This window comes from Myotis brandtii, unplaced genomic scaffold, assembly GCF_000412655.1.
Source record: "Myotis brandtii unplaced genomic scaffold, ASM41265v1 scaffold84, whole genome shotgun sequence".
NCBI lineage: Eukaryota > Metazoa > Chordata > Mammalia > Chiroptera > Vespertilionidae > Myotis > Myotis brandtii.
Window position 1 is genome coordinate 10,537,426 of NW_005371410.1, and position 17,665 is coordinate 10,555,090.

Sequence of the window (17,665 nt, forward strand, 5' to 3'; positions counted from 1 at the left end):
CCAAAAAAATTTCAAATATTTTTATTGTACTTTCCCCCTAAATCATCCTCTCCATATACATTTAAGGTTATAATCATTTTAATGTGTGCTGAGTGCAAACCTAAAAGAGGTAAATGCAGTAAGAGAAGATGCAAATGCACAGAACCCATTAGTTTTAAAAATTTAAAAATAAGAGTCTTTTCCAGGGCTCTTCCTGCCTCCCAGGAAAAGATGTGGGGGGGGGGGGGGTCACAAATGCCCTCTACACACGACAACAAAGCCCCAGGTCACCCCTGTCTAAGGCCATCAGTGCCCTTCGAAGGCTCCTGCTTCCCCACTTTGACTTCTAGTCTTCCCACCGTGCATTCATGTGATGTTCCTCAGTATGGAAGGCCTCCTTGCCGAAGGGGAGAGGAGCCCGCTCTTCAGGAAATTTAGTTTCATAATAAAATGTTATAACACCTCACAGGCCGACTGTGTGTACTAGTATACACAGAGCCAGGCACCTTCCACCTGCTTTTAAGCTCTCACACAACCTGACACGGTGGGTACTATAATCCTCAGCAAACAGAAGTAACTCGCGCATGAACTTACAGTGACGTAGCAGAGCAGGGATTCACTCTGGGACCCAGGCCTCTAAAGCCATTCTCCTATCTCAGCATCAGCCCTGAGACGGCGGGAGGCCTGAATCTAAACCCCGAATCCTCGGTGCTCAGGTGTGGGAGGACCACCAGCCGCTCACGCGATTGCAGACTGAGAGAGCTCCAGGGCCCCTTCGGTTTCCAAAGGCTGGAGAGAATCTAGACGAACATGAACTAAGGAAAACGTGATATAATGCTGAAAACTGGAGACCGCGTGGTAGAGCCTTGCAGATCTGTGACCAAAATACCCCACCCAACTCTCATCTACCCCAAGTTTGTGGCACCCAGAAGAAAGACGTGGCATGAGGCTTCATAAACCAAAACCAAAACCAAAGTCATGCTCCTCCGACCTGCCTTCCCACACCACCCAGAGCCCATGGAAGAAAACTCCTAAACTCTAAGTCAACAGCTTAAGCCCGTGCGCTCTAAGCCCTTGGCCACTGCCTCAGCTTCAAGGCCTCCTCGTTGTCTCTTTAGGGCAAACATGAGTCTCCTAAAATGCCCTCCAGCCTCCCTCCCTCTAGCCATTCTCCTCTCTAAGGCATCCTCCACGGTGCCCCCAGCCAGCTCCCACCGATACACAAGTAGGATCCTACCGTTCCTGGAACCCATACCAGTGGCTCTCAGATGCAGTCACTAGGGACCTCGGGGCTCCTGGGGGTAGAAATCTAGGGGAGGCCACTCTGTCTCAACCAAAGTGATTTCAACGTTTGCCATTTTACAAATTGAGGTAACAAATAAAATTCTATTCGAAAATAAAAATTATCCTGTGCCAAATGTTGAAAATCACTGGCCGAAAATATAGAAGCTAAACTCACTGGTATGGCATTCAAGGCCCTCCTTGTCCACTCTAACAGTTCTACACTGAGCTCTCTGCACTCTTGCATGTGGCTCCCCGAGAAAGCCAGGCACCATCACACCACCCACGGCACCGCTTGCTCAGCCTAAAATCCCATCCCATCTCTCGACACTGCCTCTCTTCCGTGAGAAGGACAAATCTCTTCTGCTGACCACAGACTTGCTTTCACCTCACCCCTAGCTCTGTATTTCTAATGCTAATCACAGTGCCTGGCACTTAGTTGGCACTCAGTAAATATTTCATGCCTTCATTCACTAATAAATGAATGAAACAAGAAAAATCAAATATCACCTCACTCTAATAATCATGATTCACAAAGCTTAAAAAAAAAGAGACTACTTAGATGCACTTTTAAATGTACCTGCTACCACAGGGTTTTCCAACACTATTAGTTATAAAATCTAACTCGTGGCCTGGCTGGCGTGACTCAGTGGTTGAACGTCAACCTATGAACCAGGAGGTCATGGTTCAATTCCTGGTAGGGGCACATGCCCAGGTTGCGGGTTCTATCCCGGGTGGGGGGCATGCAGGAGGCAGCCAATCAGTGATTCTCTCTCATCATTGATGTTTCATTCTCTCTCTCCCTTCCTCTCTAAAATAAGTAAAAATATATTTTTTAAAATAGAAATAAATAAATAAAAAGATTATATTTTTAAAAATAGAAATAAATAAATAAAAAGATGGAACAGAATAGAAAATATCAGAGCATTTCATGTACTACAAGTAAACACTATTTTGTGACATTTAAATGCGAGTGGATACACACATAACTACCCCATACACATAAATGTATATATGAACTAGGTTGCCATGCAAACTATACTAGTACTTCTTACTAATGCTGTGCTCAAAATCTTTCTTTTAAAATCTTAGGTCAGGTATAGATTAGATCAACACAATTACTCTGAAGTCCTCCAGTTTTTTAAAACATTAGAAACTTTATCCTCCATGATAAAATTCAATTTAGACAATAATGGTGTTGGGTGTGCCAATTAAAATGGCTCCCTAAACGTGAAGGAGTTAAAAAAAAAAAAAAAAAAAAAAGACCTGCATGTGGACATGTCTGAAGATTATGGCTCATTAAGTGCACAAAGAAAGCCGCACAAGCACACCTGTTAATTCAGTGCCCGAGTTGGGTTTCGAATTAGTATCAAGTGTGTCCTCCAACCTTGCCTCCCTCCATCCTGAATTTCTCAAGGCAGTCTTGAATACCTCTACATTATTTACAAGCATCCCTAACACTGGCCTTCCTGCAAATGCTTGGAGACAATTCCACGGAGAGTGTGTGCAAGGCAGCCGCACACTAATCCTTTGCAGTGCAACCAGGTATAAAATTTTGTGTAGAGATGTATAAAGGCTTAACAGACTTGGCCTGCAAACGTGCTTCTCCAAAATCAGAATATAAAACAGCTTTGGAACTATCCATCCACAAACAGTCAAAAGCCATATATCCCTGGCTAGAGAAAAAGGTGAAAGCTGACCCACTGGGCCAAGATGGCTAAACGACATGGCAATGGCCCTGTAGACTCAAGAAGTTACTAGATTGTTTTTATTGCTGTTAACCACAGAAGAAAAGGCTTAAATTACACATCAGTTAAAATGACAACAGCACTCTAGCCTGTTTATAGCCTAGCCTGAGAGACAGATGAATGGCCGGTAGCTGTCGTAGGAAAATGGAAGTATTCTAAGAACCATATACTACAATTACAGCATTCCATTCCCTGTCACGGTTGGCCGCCACATTCACCAAATACCCTATGTCCTTGAAGTCACAAAACAGGATTCCAGGAGGAAAACTGTGGCCATCTTTATAAATTTGTACATTATCAAATGCCAAATGCTGGCATCCACTCGAGGCTAAAGATGGCGCACAGGAAAACACAGGCTGACCTAGGAGTGGGTGCCCCGTTAGAGATGGCCCCTTCCCCCAAAAGCATTTATTCTAGTATACTGGTAGGATCCATGGAAGGAGAAGAGGGAAGAGGCCCAGAATCACTGCAGAGAGTTGAAGAAAGAGCGGACAATTAAACAAATCTTTATACCTCTTTTGACCAAAAAGGGTAAAACCTTAGGGGCAGACACAGCACAGAAGGAGGCTGGGACCAAACTGAGAGGACGGCATGAAGAATGTCCCATCTGCGGCGTCCTGGTTTGTACGGGCTTACCATGTCCCACACTTACAAAAGCATTAAGTTAACATTGTAGGAGGGAGATCAGATACTGCAAGAATGAAAACCTAAGACAAAAATATGCTCTTCAGTGGAAGAAAGATTAAACTCCAGGTTCGACTAATAAACTTGTCCTGTTCCTCTTCATTATTGGAGGGGGAAAAAGTGTTTTCAATAATGTACACAGAAAATATCTCAAAAGATATGTATCAAACTTTTAAAAGGCATTATCTTTAGGGATGGGATGGGTTTGGAGAAGGGGCAACATTCACTGTCCACTTCTGTAGTGTTTGGATTTTTTTCTTTTTTGTAATGCATTGCATGGTAATGTACAATGTTAAAGTACTAACTGCTTTCAGGCTGAGGGGAGGTGCTGTAGGAAATGCTGAAAGAAAGATTACTCATTGTCACTGTCTTCAAGGAGTTCAGCCATCAGCTAGAGAGAAAATATGGAAACACCCACCTTGAGCACACACAGGAAACCAATAAGACTCAAGGAAATAGGATACAGAATAGTAAAGGCCAAATAAGTTTCTTGAAATGTTAATGTGAGATGGCTCCATGGAGCAGATGGGGGCGGGGGGGGAGGGGGGTGGCTCAGGCTAGAGACAGCAGAGGGGCCTGGGTTTCCTGAAGATTTACAGGCAATCCAGTAAGTAACAAGCAGTGCAGGGAGGGCCTGGGGACCTGGCAAATGGCACAGTGTCTCCCTGACTCCAGTCCATCTGTTTCTGAAGATGCCTACAGACACAAACATGTGGCTAATAAAGCAATTTCACATCCATGTTCAACAAATCGAAGGAGTCTGCAGAAATTTAAACCTGTGTGGCAAAATTTGTATCAGCCTCACCCAATAACATCGCCCATCATCCAATTTTGTCACTGCCTGAGGGCTCTGAAAATTCACAGGAAAGAGGTCAAAAGTCAGAGCTCAGCAAATTCCCTTAAAGGTTACTTAACTGTAGAAAATGGACATGTTTATCAACCAGAGAATAATATGGCTAAGATCCGGGTTTTTGAGAAGTATCACCACACTTTTATGTAATACTGTCTCATTCTTGTTTTATACACACAGTGTATTTCTCCCAAATAGATTACATGTGGGTAAGGAACACACTAACATGGTACTTATGTCATAATACTACCAAACAATTTGGAATGACCCTATATTGTCCCACTCTAAAAAGGGTGCTGGTCCCTGAGGCCCCGAGAAGAAGAAATGGGACCCACTGCTTCCAAGTCACAAAATGGCCAAGCAAATTCATGAGTCAATAACTTAGGTATAAACTAAATATCTTATTAGAGGCATATTCCAAAGACTGAGATGCCAATGTTTATTTCCCTTTGTTAACTGTTTTTTCGAAGATCTCAAAGGGAGTTGGACATGATTGGTTGCTTCTTTTTTTAAAATATATTTCTTTATTGATTTCAGAGAGGAAGGGAGGAGAGAGAGAGAGAGAGAAACATCAATGATGAGAGAGAATCATTGATCGGCTGCCTCCTGCACGCCCCCTACTGGGGATCAAGCCTGCAACCCAGGTATGTGCCCTTGGCCGGAATCGAACCTGGGACCCTTCAGTCCACAGGCTGACGCTCTATCCAGTTGGCCAAGGCCGGCCAGGGCTTGGTTGCTTCTTTTAAAGGAAGCAATTAGTCAATGGTGAACATCACCTTGCCATTTTATAAAATAGTTTTATGTCTGAATCAAAAACATCAATCCACCTGAAAATGTGTCGTGAACATTTATTAATTCTTGTCATCTGCCCAGCATCCCACCCCCTTTTTCGGGTACAGCTCCACGTGGTTCCCGGTTCTTACATCCCTGCACACCCCACTTCACTGTTCTTATTATGACATGTTTTATTTTTTAAGTGTATAGGACTTTGTAAGTTCCCTGTATATAAATTATATTTTGTTGGTACCTGCTCACAGGTCCACTTTGGTAGATAATTGGCCAAAGAGTTAAACTGTAGTGAAGGCAATAAATGTGACCATATGAGATACCAAACACCCACCACCAGTAGGGTTTTTTGATGACCATATCTGGGTAAATGAACTAGTTCCTAAGTCTACAGTACTTTCAGATGCCTACAAGGGACCTGCCATCTGTTCCCAGGCAACTGCCAAATCAACATCATAGTATTATGATGATGGTAGTGTTCACAGAATTTTCTGTTATTTTTCTCTAACCTACCACTATTATTTATATAAGAGAGCAGAGGGAGAAGTGAGGTACTCATATATGCTACAACCTGGATGAACCTTAAAAATATTTGATTGCCCTGGCCAGTGTGGTTCAGTTGGTAGGAGCATCGTCCTGTACACCAAAAAGTCACAGGTTCAATTCCTGGTCAGGGCACATGCCCGGGTTGTGGATTCAATCACCAGTTAGAGCACGTGTGGGAGGCAACTCTCCCCTCCTCCTCCTCCTCTTCCCTCCCTCCCTCTCCCTTCCTCTCCCTCTGAAATCAATAAAAGCATGTCCTTGGGTGAGGATTAAAAAACAAACAAACATTTTACTAAGTGAAAGAAACAAGTCACAAAAGACAAGCTATTGTATGATTCTATTTACATGAAATGTCCAGAATAGGCAAATCCAAAGTCAGAAAGTCTATTAGCGGTTGCGTGGGGCTAGCGGGAGGTGAAAATGCATATAGGCATGGGATGACTAATGGGTATGGGATTTCTTTTGGAAGTGATAAAAATGTTTGGAATTAGTGGTGCCTGCACAACTCTCTGAGTATATTCAGATCTACTCAATTGTATACTTTATGAGGTAAATCTTATGGTATGTAAATTATGTAAGAGACAGATGGACACACACACACACACACACACACACACACACACACACACACACGCACTCAAGGCCAGGAAAACAACAAGAGAGGAGAAAAATGTTCAGTTTTTCCTCTTTTGCTTACCCAAGCAGTCCCCAGCAAGAGAGAGGTTATCTTCCTAAGTTCAATCACAAGTCAACCATTACAGTTATGGGATTTTCTCATAGAAGTGGTGATCGGAGGTCCTCAGGAAAGACTAACTTAAGGAAATTATTCTGGTCGGGTGGGAAGAGGAGTTAAGACAGAGGCCAAGGGTGAGTCAAGAGAAGTTTTCTGAGGTGACTGAGGAATGGAACTTGGCTCTAGAAGACTGAGGGCAAGAAGGAGGTTTAATGAAGGAGAGAACAGTAGGCAGGTTCATGGGCCTCACCCAAGGAGGGATTTCAGCCACTGTGGAGGTGGTGAAGAGAATTGGAGGAATGTAAGAACAGTAGCAGGAATCCAAGCTGATTTCAAAAGTGGGGATGAGGTCACTGACTGCAGTAAGGAGACAGGGAAGGGAAGAAAACTGTACCCAAAAGAGAAAGAAAAGATGCCTGCTTCCTATGGTCAGAGAACTATTGAAGTCATATGTGCATAGAAAATAAATTGATGATATAATCTGGGACTATATTTAACAACCTAAATGGGCTTTCTACTCAATAGCTTTCATAAGCCTCTTTGATATAAAATGCTCTTTCTGATTCAGATTTCATAATAATGGGTGGAGCATTTAAGATGCACTAGGTTCCTAGCTGGCTTGGCTCAGTGGCTAGAGCACTGGCCTACGGAGTGAAGGTCCCGGGTTTGATCCCAGTTAAAGGAACATGCCCGGGTTGTGGGCTTTCTCCATGCAGGAGGCAGCTGATCAATGATTCTCTCTCATCATTGATGTTTCTATCTCTCTCTCTCCCCCTCTACCTTCTTCTCTGAAATAAAAATATATTAAATAAATAAATAAATAAATAAATAAATAAATTGCACTAGGGACCATGCCTCTTTCACAAATAATTCCAAATAATGCATAATTTAGGGAAAGAGCCTCAAGAGTGAATGAGGGAAATAATGGATAGCTATTAAATCCCCGTTAATGCTACTATAAAAATCCACCCCAGCATGCAAGAAGCCTTTCCCTTGGGGCGTAAGTGTTCCATCTGTGGAGCAGTAGATGTGTAAATATGAAAAGCCCTAGCCTAATTTTCAAGGAATGAGTCCAAGCTTGAGGTGATATATCATCTTCAGAAGCCGAAAACTGACTTTCTGTTTTAAATATATTTTTATTGATTTCAGAGAGGAAGGGAGAGAGGGAGAGGGATAGAAACATCAATGATGAGAGAGAATCACTGATCAGCTGCCTCCTGCATTGCCCCCCTACTGGGGATCGAGCCTGCTACCTGGGCATATGCCCTGACCAGGAATCGAACTGTGACCTCCTGGTTCCTAGGTTGATGCTCAGCTACTGAGCCACACTGGCCAGCTGGGCTGACTTTCTGTTTTAATGGGAGGGGTCCTCAGAGACCTGCAGCCTGGCCTCTGCTGTTTACAGCGGTTCCAAAGTCCAAGTCCCGTGCCTGTCTGTCTCTCTCTCTCTCCCTGCCCCCTCCCACAAGTTCCAATGGTCTTTATGTTACTCGACCCATCCAGTTAAAATTCTTTTCCCTCTTGTGATCAATACTTTTCTCTCAGTTACTAGAGCATAACTGCCTATAGTACTCTCTTGGCACTTGCATACATGTTTAGTTAATATTTCATGTAAATAGGTTTTATCTTCCTACTTAGACAACTCCAGACCATGTTTTATAGATCTCTTTACATATTCAATGGCAAGCTGGTTCTGTACTATTACTAGAAAAAAAGTCAAACATACCATTTATATACATTTGTTTTGACAGGGGGTGGGTGGTTGATGTGAATTGACAGTTTCATTCTGGAAAGTTTCTAAGTAAAACCACCATGTTATATAGGAGACCATAAAAAAACTAAAGCCAGGCCCGGCCAGTGTTGCTTGGAGGTTGAGCATTGACCTATGAACCAGGAGGTGAAGGCTGGATTCCTGGTTAGGGCACATGCAGGGTTGGGGGCTCTATCCCCAGTAGGGTACACACGAAGCAGCCACACGTGTACAGGTGGCAGCCTATCAATGATTCTCTCTCATCATTGATGTTTCTATCTCTTTCTCCCCCTCCCTTCCTCTCTGAAATCAATAAAAATATATTTTTAAAAAATAAAGTAAATCACTGCTTTAGCTGATTAAATGCTCCATCAAAATTCTTGGTCACTCAATAAATGCCCACGTTTAAAGGAGTCTGGCCTATAAATACAGGCACAAATAATTGTTATTTACTCTATACATGTAATGTGAAAGATGCAATTAGGTGCTTTTACCTCATTTTCCTATAGGTATCACTTGTCCATAATCATATAAACTCAAGGTCAATGTCTTTTGCCATGTCCACAGCTTAGCAGAAAGGCTCGTACTCAAAATTTTAGCTCATAAATGTTGATGAGTGACAACTCCCAAAGTAATCTCGTATTTAATTTATTTTTCTTAAATCCTCACCTGAAGATATGTTTATTGATTTTAGAGAGAAGGGAAGATGGAGGTAGAGAGAGAGAAAGAGAGAAACATTGATGTGAGAGAGAAACACTGATAGGCTGCCACCTGTACACGCCCCAACCGGGGATCGAACCCACAACCTAGGTGTGTGCCTGTCCAGAAAACAAATCCTCAAACTTTTTGGTGTACAGGTGATGCTCCAACCAACTGAGCCACCCAGCCAGGGCCAATTTCTTGTTTTGTTTTTTAATGCTCACTTGTACACAAGCTTTCTCCTACCACCTCTATATGCCACTGTTTTTTAGAAATAAAAATTGCTTATTATTCAGAAGTAAACACTAAATATTTTGGTATATATCCTCCCAACTTTTTAAATTCACAGTTTATGAGTGTCGATGGAAAAAATATTGATTCTACTGATTCTAGTTTATTAATATTTTCAAGCTAAATGTTGCACTTTTTAAGACTCCTTTTCCTACTTCTCCTAATTCCTGTTGATTCCACAAAATATAACCTACAACCATAAACACCCATCATTTACCTTTTGCATAATGAAGTTTTTGGTTTTAGTTTCATTCCAAATAAAATGCCGGTTTCCCAAAAGTCCAGCTTATTTTCTCATCACCACAGGTCTGACACCACTGAGGCAATGTGGTCAGAGGTCAGGAATGTGGGCCTGCCGCCCCTGGGTGTGGGAAATCATTTACAGAATGCATAAACATCCCTTCGCAGCTCTCTGCCGACTGCCAGGCTGCCTCAGCATGCTGAGATCTCCACGCTACACACGTGAGGGACCCAAGCTCTTCTCATCTTCCTTCGAAACTGTAGATGGTAGCACATTCAAGTTCAGACCTAAGTATGTATCTCACCAGCCTCCTACATATAAAATGTCTGAACATGTGGCCATGGTCAATATTAATACTAATTTTTCCTGAAGCACGCCTAAGTGTTGAACGCTCACAAGCTGAAAATTTGAGAGGCTCCCTCTTCACCCAACTTGTACGAGGGGGAATGCTTTCAGATGAAGCTTTTCTCTGCTTGGAAAAAAAAACCTGGTGTTTTCAGTTTTCACCAGGAGAGGCTCGAGGTAGATTATGGAGATGGGAGGGTTCAGTTCCCTGCGATTCCACTTGGTATTTCCCTGTGATGTTTCCAACTACTAAGGAGCAGGAAGAAGGGTGATGAGTGACGGAGAGATGAGTCAGATGTTCAAGCAAAAAAGTTTAAGGAGAATAGAAAGATTCAACGCTCACTGGGCAATGGACGGGAACCAACTCGACTCTTTCATCTTTGTGACGATAAACTGGCACTTGACAAGTGATTACAGGCCTGATTTCTACATTTAAAAAATAAAATGGACATGTTACCCACTACACCAGAGAAGCCACCTTCCCTGTGAAATATCTCACTGAGTCTGATACTCCGACACCAGATGGGTGTCCTGGAATTAATTCAACCCTGACGCTAACTAGGAGTTAGGGCGAACCCCACAGGGAAAGGGCTCTGTCCCACAAAACTAATCCCACTTCAGATGCCGGTCCCCAGTCCCAGGCCACTGTACTTCTGGCTGAGTGGCTATAAATTCAGGGGTTCCCATGACAACCCCTCATCGGGTTCAGTCATTTGCTAAAACAACTCACAAAACTCAGGACAACATTTTACTTATGTCTGCCGTTTATGATAAAGTGTCTAACTCAGGAACAGCCAAACGGAAGAGGTTCATGGGGCAAGGTATGGCAGTGGGCAGAGCTTCCACCCCTCTCAGGGCACACCACCCTCCCAGCAGCACACGGATGTGTCCCCCAACCCAGAAGCTCCCCAAACCTGGTCACATTTAAGGGGTTTTAGGCATTTTATTATGTAGGCATGATTGATGAAATCATTCGCCATCGGTGGTTAAACTCAATCTCCAGCCCCACCTTCCCTGCAGATTGGTGGGTAGGGCTGAAAACTCCCACCTTCTAATCACTTGGTGTTTCCAGTGGCCATTCCTGTCTGCTTAAGGCTATGTAGGGGGCGGGGGGGGGGGGTCTCACCCTAAATCACCTCTTTAGCATAAATCCAGGTGTGATGAATGAGGCTCTTTATGACTAAACTACTCAAGAAAATTCCAAGGGTTTTAAGAGCACTGTGCCAGGAATTGGGGACAAAGACAACATTTATTTCTTATTATTCCATAGTTAAAAGCAATTCCTGAAAATGAAGTAGCAAGTGGTTTACCTCACCTTTTTTCCTTAGGGATACTGACATTTAAAGCCACTGAGTAAAGAACACAAGATAAGGTGGTAGTTACACTATCAATACAAGATACATTGCACTGTAAAAAGATAAATTCCTCTTAACGTCTTTCGTTAACCACCTCAGAATTCAGAATGAAGTCTAGAGAAGACTAAACCTGTATAGGATCTTAGAGGGACAGGAAACTTGATATTCACAATTCTACTGCTCCAACTGAAGCCTTCCCATTTCAGAATACCCGTTTGTAACAGAAACCTTACAACAGCACCCCCTCACCCTAAACCTATCAATACACGACTTGCCTAGAGGGGATGGAAGGTATTTATTTCCCTTGTCTTAAAAGCAGTGCCAGCATTCCACATCACGCCCATCTAAAGGTCACTCTGTTGGGTGTGATACTTTAGTTCGCTCTATACTTCAGCTGGGTCCAGATGAAATGGTCTCAGACACCCAAGGAAGCAGACCCGGCAACTATCAATACTCTATATGGGCCTTCGATGTGATTCCCCGGAACAGCCACCTCAGCATCCCCTGGGAACCTGTTAAAAATGCAAATTATCAAGCTCTATCCTGGGCTTCCTGCATCAGAAACTCTGGGAGTGAACCCAGCAATCTGTGCTTTAACAAGGCCTCCACATGGTTCTGATGCCCAGTCACATTCCAGAAACACTAATCTAGACACTGTGGGACTGTTACGTTACTCCTGCTGTTCCACAGAACTGGGAAGTCAGATAAAAAGATAACTTCCTCTGATAACAGATGAGTCAGATGGTTTTTCTGATATCTTCTAGATTTACTGAAAGGAAAATTTTTAACGTCATTTAACCTAGAGGCAGCACATTTTCTTTTCCATAATGTTTTGAGGTTACTCATGACTACTTCTCTATCGCAGGATGCATTCCTTAGCCTTCAAATAAAATTTTTTTTAATCCTCACCCAAGGGTATTTTTTTCATTGATTTTTAGAGAGAGTGGAAGGGAGGGAGGGAGGGAGAGTATGAGGAATGGAAGGAGGGAAAGAGAGGGAGAGGTAGAGGGAGAGGGAGGGAGAGAGAGAAAAACATTGATGTGAGAGAGACACATGACTAATTGCCTCCCACACACACTCAGACCAGGAATGGAACCCTTGAAGACCAACACTCTAACCACTGAACCACACCGACCAGGGCCTAATTTTTCAATGTTTGAATTACCCACTAAATAGGTAATTACTTACTCTACACCAATGAGCTTTGATTCGTTTTGTATTTTACTGAATATTAAAAAAATAGTGTACACTTGGTGCCATTCTGCCGTCAGCCATTTATTTACCAGCAGTATGACCTTGAGCAAGCAAGCTATTTAATTTCTCTATACCTTAGTTTCCTCATCCATACATTGTAGATAATAATAATCTCCTTCACATGGTTGCTATGCAAGTCCTGTCTTCCTTCATAAAAATGGACACCCTTAAGCAAACATGCACCTGGCTGAGAAGGGTATAAACGTGGGCAGAGTACCTCCCAGAGCCCCACTTCTTGAGTCTGTTCTGGGGAAAGCCTTGAAGAAAAATATATGCAATGCACTGAGAACAGCTGACACACAGTAAGTACCGTATTAAGTGCTTACTATTATTATCATAGCTGTAATAGTTCAAGAACCTAGAGAACATAGACAGAAAGATCTCCCAGGAAATGGAAAGACAGCTGATCAACACTGAGGACAGCTGGACAGCTCTGGAACTGTGGAAAAGAATAGATACAAAGAGCAAGACACTGCTCTGCAGTTTGCCAGTAAATACACAGGTAATAGATAGCCTAGGACCAGAAAGTAAGTGACTCATGGTCAATGATAACCGGCCACCAACATCAGACTGAACTAAAGGTTCCAATGAGGATTGGAGAAGAAGAAGTAAGAGATCAAAGTACAAATCAACCACTAGCATAAGCCAGGATCATGGTTTCCATAAGGTTCCATGTTAATGAATAAGCTAGAAGATAAAGCTCTAATTCTAGAGTGACTATCTGGTTAATCATTCATTTATGCCCTCAAATCAGGCAAGCTCAGGAAAGATCTTTACATCACTGCCACTCAAGAAGCAAATTATCTGAAGGCAGCTGAATGGTTTTCCTACAGCTTTTAGTTGGCTGCAGCCCCAAGGCCCTTTTCTTTCTTCCTCCTTCCTGTTATATTTTGAATTTTCTAGCCAAGCTATTTGCATGGGACTGATCCCTCCCCACCCCAGCCCATCCCACCCCACCCAAGCCCCCATCACTCTAGGAGTGTATCCTGATCAGCTGATGTCAGTCGCATATCCTCTTCTGACTGCAGTGGGAGAGACTCTTAGAGGCACATGACCCAAGCCATCACCAATCAGGCCAGCGAGACTGACCCCGGGACCATGGTGTGAGTTCTGGGGAAGCAGAGGTGCTGTTCTTCTGCCGCCTGTCCTTACAGACAGATCTGGGTCCTGGGGCCTTGGGCAGCTAGCTATCTTGAGACTACAGGGTCCCTAGAGCCCGCCTGAGAATCAACCCACACTAGCAAGTAAAGCCAAAAACTGGGAGAAAGAAACGAGTCCTGGTCATACCATTGAAGACCAGGACAAAGTCTTGCTTAAGGCCAATTTGTCTACTATTGGGTCAATACATTCTCTCTGTCATTTAAACCACTTTGGGTTAGGTTTCCTTTTGCTTACAATCCAGAGAACTCTAAATTATACAGGCCTCATAATTAGATTACACTGTAAAGGTAACGAAAGAGTGAGCTCTAGTCACAATTAACAGTAAACTTACCTGTTTCAGTCATGACTACGATTTACTTACTTGTCATAAGGAAAGACATTAGGAAAAAAAAAGTCACAAGCCCATTTTTCTCATTTGGAAACCATTTTATTTGAGATCTCAAAGTACAGACGTGAGGCCCTGCACCAACTCCACTTGGACCCTTGGTTTCCGTATGTTCGGTACTGCCGAGCTTTCACGTGACAGACCCTTTCCAGATTTTCAGGGCAAAACGCTCCCCACCCCAACGAGGGCCATGGTGAAAGTGTGTTCTAGGTTTTCCACAGCAGCAAGGGAGTGAGTGAGAAATCACTCAGTCAGGATGTATCCCTGCCAATTTTAGTGAATCAGTGGCAGACTTACCTGTCACAGCATCAAATGTGCCCTCACAAGATTAAGCTACGGGTTTTTATATTCAACACCCTTGCATGTGATACCAACTAACCTGGGTCACTCAAAAATTGAGTAGCCTACTGTAAGAGGTCAGGTCAACCAAGCACACAGGCTAGTTTGTGTATTTATGTTCCATTATTTTCACATATAAGATGCACTGAAAATAAGCAAACTCTTAAAATCCCAGGGCAGCTCTTTCTCAACGGCTATAAAAATCACTCTGCTCTGTATCATGTTGGCCTCAGGGATTGACAGTTCTCCAAATATGGGACTGGTTACCTTATGAAACGGCCAGCTTGCACTTGTGGGACATGTTTAAGTCGCAGTGAGCCGATCTTGTAAGGGAGACAGGGTGGATGATTTTTAAGGGAACTGCCATGCATTCCGGGCCTCAGGGATGGGCGTGAAGGAGACTTACCTGCCAGAGCCTTGATGCGGGAGCGCTCAAAGAGCCGGGCAGAGCTGTTCTCGTTGTCCCAGTCGTCCACATCCCAGCGGTTGTTGACATCGCTGTACTGCTGTTGGATCTCAATGTTGTCGTAGTCGGTGGCTACTGTGGTCGTCATCTTGAACTGTCTCAGCTGCTCCTCCACATCAGCTCCTTCTTAGCGTTCTGTGGGAAAGAAACAGGGAAAAAAAAACCCTAATTAGTCGTCTAAAGGGTGCAGAGTCCTCACATAACCTACTGGGATAAAGGTGAGTAGAAGGGAAAATAATTCACACGTGCCAAGAACCGGTCTCTGGAGTCCATCAAAACGGCTCTTGAACTTGCGCACTGCCTCATAGCACGTGTGTGACCCAGGCCCAGGGACTTAGCATCTGAGCCTCCGTTTCCCCAACCACCAAAGAGGGAACATACTCTCCAGGTTACTGAGGGGACTGAGTGAGATGATGGATGCCCAACAAAGGATGAGTTTTCATCCTTCTTTCTAAAGTTTAAACTTCCCAGTTTTAAAGTGTTATCAGAACTGGAAGGACAGCCACTCGGGGCTTCTGCATGACCTCACTTATTTCTATCGTGCATCACCATAAACAACTATTAGGCTTCTCCTGGAAATTCACAAAGTGTTATAAAAGAACTGACAGATCATTTCATCTCAACATCTCATTTTCATGTTAGGACACTGGTGCCCGAGATGAAATGAGGAAGTTAAGCGAATGGCAACAAGCACAGTACCAGGCACATAGTAGATAAATAAGTAACAACTGCAATTATTTACATTTCTGTGTTGTTATAAATGCTTACTACCAACCCCAATACCACTCCCCAGAGATCCACCCATGGCCACAGTGTTTTACAAGGATAAATGGTGAACAAGAACCTAGGGCTCAACTTTTGGCCCCCTGCTGTCTTCACTATATCACAGTCCCCTCAGAGAATTAAGAGGAATACATTCAGCTTCAAAGCAGATATTACTCCGTCACTGAACCAGAATGCACTGAAGGCTCACTACGTGCTCAGCCTGTTCCAGAGCTAGAGATAATAGAGATAACAGTAAATAAGATAAGGACCAGGCTCTCCTGAAGCTTTTATCTTGGTAGGAGGAGCCAGATAAAAGGCACACAACAAAAGGCAAGATGGTTGAAAGAAAATAAAATAAAAGTGGAGTGATGTGACAGAGAGAGAACATATTTTAGATCTGGTGGTCAGGGAAGGCCCCTCTGAGTAGGTGTTTATTTAAACTGAGATCTCAAAAAGGAACAGGTCAAAAGGAATAGCCTTCCAGGCGAAAGAAACAGCTTGTGTAAAGGCCCTACGGTGGGGAACAGCACGGCTTGCTGGGGGAATGGTGGGGTCAGTGTGTCTGGAGTCTGTCTGATGGGCATGGGGGCGGGGGGAGGGGGGACGACACAAGGAGATGAGGTTGGACGGGTAGGTGGGACCAGACCACAAAGGGCTCTGTGAACCTAAGTGTGATGGAAGGCACTGCAGGATTTTAAGCTAATAACTGACACCACGGGACGTATGTTTTGAAAAAGATCAATCCTGGTGCTGCAGGAAAAACACATTCTAAGGAGTCAAAGATGAGCTCTTAATCCTTACAGGCTCAGTTAAATTCCTGCATGTTTTATATACAAAGCTATCCGGGTAAGTTAAGAAGAGGAGAAGAAAAATGTCCCACCCCTTTATTGGTAAGGAAGATGTCCACCACAGTCCTGTCCCACTCCCCTATCTTTTTAAAAAAATATATTTTTATTGATTTCAGAGAAGAAGGGAGAGGGAGAGAGAGATAGAAACACCAACGATGAGAGAGAATCATTGATCGGCTGCCTCCTGCATGGCCCCCACTGGGGATCGAGCCCACAACCTGGGCATGTGCCCTTGATCGGAATCGAACCCAGGACCTTTTAGTCCACAGGCCAATACTCTATCCACTGAGCCAAACCAGCCAGGGCCTACTCCCCTATCTTAAGATTCAATGATTTTTTTAAATCATATTTTATACCTGGATGCTCATTTAGTGAAAGCCTCATTCATTCACTGGGCACCAAGAATATGCACACGGACCAGAGTTAGCAGGCTCAATCACTAGAGTTTGTGCACAAATAAAACCAGGCCACCACCCAGCAACTACAAAATGATCACTTGAGCTGATTTTCTCCCCTCACATATGTCACAAAGCAAAGAAAATAAAGCCACCTGTATTGAAAAGAAATAGTTCTCTGATTGTGCTTGAAATGTAGATTTTCTCAAGTTCTAGCACGCAACCAGGGTTCCACGATAAGTAAATTAAGCTGAAACAAATGAACTGTACCTCAACTAGCATAATTATTGGTGGCACAAGCATAAAACTGCCTACCCTGTTGTCATTAGCTGTTTTCTTGCAAGCTATCCAAGAGCATCGCCAATGCACCCCACATATTCCTAAGGAAAAAGCACTGTGTCCACCTTTGGACTGAGCCACACATCTGTAACTCAAATAGTCAGAAGCATCTTGGATGGGGTTAAATCCAGGATTCTCAACAGGCAGACAAAATCAATCCCAACAACATAAGTGTATCAGTAGAGTAATTTTAACAACTACATTAGCAATGCATTGATGAGATTTACAAAAAACACAAAAAATTTCAGAAACCTAAGTCAGTTAGGTATATTCTATTGAGTGATGTTATAATTGCTCTTAATATTCAGTCACAACCGTCTTCCAAAAAAAAAATTGATACTGTCATTTGAACCTGGAGATGGTTAATTTTCTTGACTATTACCAATGACTTTCATAAAATTCAGCCTTGGAGGATACTATCTCTA

General features: G+C 43.2%; 1 protein-coding gene across 2 annotated transcripts in view; it reads right to left on the reverse strand.

Moving 5' to 3' along the window:
- Positions 1-17,665, reverse strand: part of SPTBN1 (spectrin, beta, non-erythrocytic 1) — a 163,185-nt gene that overhangs the window by 112,413 nt on the left and 33,107 nt on the right. For both annotated transcript variants that reach the window (XM_005884613.2, XM_005884612.2), the window contains exon 2: positions 14,834-15,028. In XM_005884613.2, coding sequence (XP_005884675.1) covers positions 14,834-14,981 — 148 coding nt within the window. In that variant the 5' untranslated portion in view covers positions 14,982-15,028. The remainder of the gene's footprint in view (positions 1-14,833; positions 15,029-17,665) is intronic.